The 5,559-nt window shown below is 41.4% G+C and overlaps 1 protein-coding gene across 1 annotated transcript; it reads left to right on the forward strand.

The window, feature by feature from the left end:
* Positions 1 to 4,066: 4,066 nt before the first annotated feature.
* Positions 4,067 to 5,176, forward strand: LOC129550076 (mast cell protease 2-like). Its single transcript, XM_088829710.1, has 3 exons — positions 4,067 to 4,105; positions 4,410 to 4,655; positions 5,033 to 5,176. The coding sequence occupies exons 1-3, from the start codon at positions 4,067 to 4,069 to the stop codon at positions 5,174 to 5,176; spliced, it is 429 nt and encodes a 142-aa protein (XP_088685836.1).
* Positions 5,177 to 5,559: the final 383 nt, after the last annotated feature.

Consider the following 5,559-nt stretch of genomic DNA (forward strand, 5'->3'; position numbering starts at 1 on the left):
TAGCAATACTCATATCAGATAAAATAGACTTTAAAACAAAGGCTGTGAAAAGAGACAAAAAAGGAAACTACATAATGATCAAAGGATCAATCCAAGAAGAAGATATAACAATTATAAATATTTATGCACCCAACATAGGAGCACCTCAATATGTAAGACAATTACTAACAAGTATGAAAGGGGAAATTAACAATAACACAATAATAGTGGGAGATTTTAACACCCCACTTACATCTATGGATAGATCAACTAAACAGAAAATTAACAAGGAAACACAATCTTTAAATGATACAATAGACCAGTTAGACCTAATAGATATCTATAGGACATTTCACCCCAAAACAATGAATTTCACCTTTTTCTCAAGCACACACGGAACCTTTTCCAGGATAGATCACATCCTGGGTCATAAATCTAGCCTAGGTAAATTCAAAAAAATTGAAATCATTCCAAGCATCTTTTCTGACCACAATGCAGTAAAATTAGATCTCAATTATGGGAGAAAAACTATTAAAAATGCCAACATATGGAGACTGAACAACACGCTGCTGAATAATGAACAAATTATAGAAGAAATCAAAAGAGACATCAAAATATGCATAGAAATGAATGAAAATGAAAACACAACAACCCAAAACCTCTGGGACACTGTAAAAGCAGTGCTAAGGGGGAAGTTCATAGCAATACAGGCACACCTCAAGAAACAAGAAAAAAGTCAACTAAATAACCTAACTCTACATCTAAAGCAACTAGAAAAGGAAGAAATGAAGAACCCCAGGGTCAGCAGAAGGAAAGAAATCATAAAAATTAGGGCAGAGATAAATGCAAAAGAAACAAAAGAGACCATAGAAAAAATCAACAAAGCCAAAAGCTGGTTCTTTGAGAAGCTAAATAAAATTGACAAACCACTAGCCAGACTCATCAAGAAACAAAGGGAGAAGAACCAAATCAATAAAATTAGAAATGAAAATGGAGAGATCACAACTGACAACACAGAAATACAAAGGATTATTAGAGAATACTATCAGCAATTATATGGCAATAAAATGAATAACCTGGAAGAAATGGACAAATTCCTAGAAAAGTACAACTTTCCAAAACTGAACCAGGAAGAAATAGAAAATCTGAACAAACCCATCACAAGCACGGAAATTGAAACTGTAATCAAAAATCTCCCAGCAAACAAAAGCCCAGGTCCAGACGGCTTCACAGCTGAATTCTACCAAAAATTTAGAGAAGAGCTAACACCTATTCTACTCAAACTCTTCCAGAAAATAGCTGAGGAAGGGAAACTTCCAAACTCATTCTATGAGGCCACCATCACCCTAATCCCAAAACCTGGTAAAGACCCCACAAAAAAAGAAAACTACAGGCCAATATCACTGATGAACATAGATGCAAAAATCCTTAACAAAATTCTAGCAATCAGAATCCAACAACACATTAAGAAGATCATACATCATGACCAAGTGGGCTTTATCCCAGGAATGCAAGGATTCTTCAATATCAGCAAATCAATCAACGTAATACACCACATTAACAAACTGAAAAATAAAAATCATATGATTATCTCAATAGATGCAGAGAAAGCCTTCGACAAAATTCAACATCCATTTATGATAAAAACCCTCCAGAAACTGGGAATAGAAGGGACATACCTCAACATAATAAAAGCTATATATGACAAACCCACAGCAAACATTATCCTCAATGATGAAAAACTGAAAGCATTTCCCCTAAAGTCAGGAACAAGACAAGGGTGCCCACTCTCACCACTACTCTTCAACATAGTTCTGGAAGTTTTGGCCACAGCAATCAGAGCAGAAAAAGACATAAAAGGAATCCAAATTGGAAAAGAAGAAGTAAAGCTTCCACTGTTCACTGATGACATGATCCTCTACACAGAAAACCCTAAAGACTCTACCAGAAAACTACTAGAGCTAATCAATGATTACAGCAACGTTGCAGGATATAAAATCAACACACAGAAATCCCTTGCATTCCTATACACTAATAATGAGAAAATAGAAAGAGAAATTAAGGAAACTATTCCATTCACTGTTGCAACGAAAAGAATTAAATACTTAGGAATATATCTACCTAAGGAAACAAAAGACTTGTACATAGAAAACTATAAAACACTAGTGAAAGTAATCAAAGAGGACACTAATAGATGGAGAAATATACCGTGTTCGTGGATTGGAAGAATAAATATTGTAAAAATGAGTATACTAGCCAAAGTAATTTATACATTCAATGCAATCCCTATCAAGCTACCAACAATATTTTTCACAGAACTAGAACAAATAATCTCACAATTTGTATGGAAATACAAAAAACCTCGAATAGCCAAAGCAATCTTGAGGAAGAAGAATGGAACTGGGGGAATTAACCTGCCAGACTTCAGGCTCTACTACAAAGCCACAGTCATCAAGACAGTATGGTACTGGCATAAAGACAGAAATATAGATCAATGGAACAAAATAGAAAGCCCAGAGATAAATCCACGCACCTATGGACACCTTATCTTTGACAAAGGAGGCAAGAATGTACAATGGAGAAAAGACAGTCTCTTTAACAAGTGGTGCTGGGAAAACTGGTCAGCCACTTGTAAAAGAATGAAACTAGAACACTTCCTAACACCATACACCAAAATAAACTCAAAATGGATTAGAGAGCTAAATGTAAGACCAGAAACTATAAAACTCCTAGAGGAGAACGTAGGCAAAACACTCTCCGACATAAATCACAGCAGGATCCTTCAAGACCCACCTCCCAAAATATTGGAAATAAAAGCAAAAATAAACAAATGGGACCTAATTAAAATCAAAAGCTTCTGCACAGCAAAGGAAACTATAAGTAAGGTGAAAAGACAGCCTTCAGAATGGGAGAAAATAATAGCAAATGAAGCAACTGATAAAGGATTAATCTCCAAAATATATAAGCAGCTCCTGCAGCTCAATTCCAGAAAAATAAATGACCCAATCAAAAAATGGGCCAAAGAACTAAGCAGACATTTCTCCAAAGAAGACATAAAGATGGCTAACAAACACATGAAAAAATGCTCAACATCCCTCATAATCAGAGAAATGCAAATCAAAACCATAATGAGATACCATTTCACACCAGTCAGAATGGCTGCTATCCAAAAGTCTACATGCAATAAGTGCTGGAGAGGGTGTGGAGAGAAGGGAACCCTCTTACACTGTTGGTGGGAATGCAAACTAGTACAGCCACTATGGAGAACAGTGTGGAGATTCCTCAAAAAACTGGAAATAGAACTGCCATATGATCCAGCAATCGCACTTCTGGGCATACACACCGAGGAAATCAGAATTGAAAGAGACACATGTACGCCAATGTTCATCGCAGCACTGTTTATAATAGCCAGGACATGGAAGCAACCTAGATGTCCATCTGCAGACGAATGGATAAGAAAGTTTTGGTACATATACACAATGGAGTATTACTCAGCCATTAAAAAGAATGCATTTGAATCAGTTCTAATGAGGTGGATGAAACTGGAGCCTATTATACAGAGTGAAGTAAGACAGAAAGAAACGCACCAATACAGTATACTAACACATATATATGGAATTTAGAAAGATGGAAATATAACCCTGTATACGAGACAGCAAAAGAGACACAGTTGTATCGAACAGTCTTTGGGACTTTGTGGGAGAGGGTGAGGGTGGGATGATTTGAGAGAATGACATTGAAACATGTATGTTGTCATATGTGAAACAAATCAGCAGTTCAGGGTCAATGCATGTTACAGGATACTCGGGGCTGGTGTGCGGGGATGACCCAGAGGGAGGATAAAGGGAGGAGGGAGGTGAGAGGGGGGTTCAGGAGGGGGAACTCATGTACACCTGGGGCGAATTCATGTCAATGTATGGCAAAACCAACCAATACAATGTTGTAAAATAAAAAAAAAAAAAGATAAAAAAAAAAAGTTAAAAAATAAAAATAAAAAAATAAAAGATACTAGGAAAGAAAAAAAAAAAAAAAGAACGAAGACACACGGCGGAGGCTGGAAGCCATAAAACAGCTCCCTCACCCGAATATGGCGCCCTGTTGGTCTCCACGACATCCTGTACTGAAGGTGCACATTCTTCTTCCCCTACCCGCTCCCTGTCCTCCAGAGATTTCTTCCCCGCTCCCTGTCCTCCAGGGCTTCCTTCTCCGCTCCCTGTTCTCCAGGGCTTCCCTCCCCGCTCCCTGTCCTCCAGGGCTTCCCCTTCAGGTCCCATTACCCTCACACTCTCCCAACCTGCCTCTCACCAGCACCCCTCAGCTCAGCCTCTGCGACTGGCTCTAAGGTGAAGCAGCTGCCCTGTCCCTCCCTGGTTGCCTCCACCCATCCCCACGCCCATTTCCATCACTGACAGCCCTCATTTCCTTCACAGCTGAAGGAGAAAGCCAATCTGACCCTTGCTGTGGGAACACTCCCCCTTCCACCCCCGTTCACCTTCATCCCTCCCAGGAGAATGTGCTGGGTGGCTGGCTGGGGAGAAACAGATGTGAAGGAACCGGCCTCCAGCACTCTGCAAGAGTCACTCGTGGAGCCCCGGGCCTGCAGCCACTTTCCTACTTTTGACTACAATCTCCAGTTGTGTGTGGGCAATCCCCAGAGCACAAAATCTGCATTTAAGGTGATTCTCAGACTACAGTCTTCCCCACAAATCACCGTCCAGGGTGCAGACACCTTTGGAAGGAGACGGAGTTTGGAGTGTCAGCCAGTGACAAAGTGTGAGACCTCAGGTCTGATGACTGGGACTGTCCCTCTACAGATCCTCCTCTCTCAGCCCCATGGGGTCTCTGACCAGGGTCCACTCAGGGTCAGGGGTGCCGCCCAGGGTCAGGGGTGCCAGGAAGGAAAGGGAACAGCATCCGAGACATACCACCTCATGAGGAGCCAGTGTTCCTGAGCCTGATGGCAGGTCTGACCAACTCAGAGTTGGATCACAGGGAGGAGGCGGTGGTTTCCCTGGCTCACCTTCTCTCTCTATTTTCCTTCTCTGTCCCATAGGGAGACTCGGGGGGCCCTCTGCTGTGTGCTGGGGTGGCCCAGGGCATTGTCTCCTATGGACAGGCCAATGCAAAGCCGCCCGCCATCTTCACCAGGATTGCCCATTACCGGCCCTGGATCGACGAGGTCCTGACAGAGAATTAACCTGGAACCTGTCATGGCATCTGGTCCCATCACTTCATGGGAAATAGATGGGAAAACAGTGGAAACAGTGTCAGACTTTATTTTTTTGGTCTCCAAAATCACTGCAGATGCTGATTGCAGCCATGAAATTAAAAGACGCTTGCTCCTTGGAAGGAAAGTTATGACCAACCTTGATAGCACATTAAAAAGCAGAGACATTACTTTGCCAACCAAGGTCCGTCTAGTCAAGGCAATGGTTTTTCCCGTGGTCATGTATGGATGTGAGAGTTGGACTGTGAAGAAAGCTGATCGCCGAAGAATCGATGCTTTTGAACTGTGGTGTTGGAGAAGACTCTTGAGAGTCCCTTATACTGCAAGGAGATCCAACCAGTCCATTCTAAAGG

This window comes from Moschus berezovskii, chromosome 21 (genome assembly GCF_049115385.1).
Source record: "Moschus berezovskii isolate FMDL1 chromosome 21, NW_MosBer_1.0, whole genome shotgun sequence".
Taxonomy (NCBI): domain Eukaryota; kingdom Metazoa; phylum Chordata; class Mammalia; order Artiodactyla; family Moschidae; genus Moschus; species Moschus berezovskii.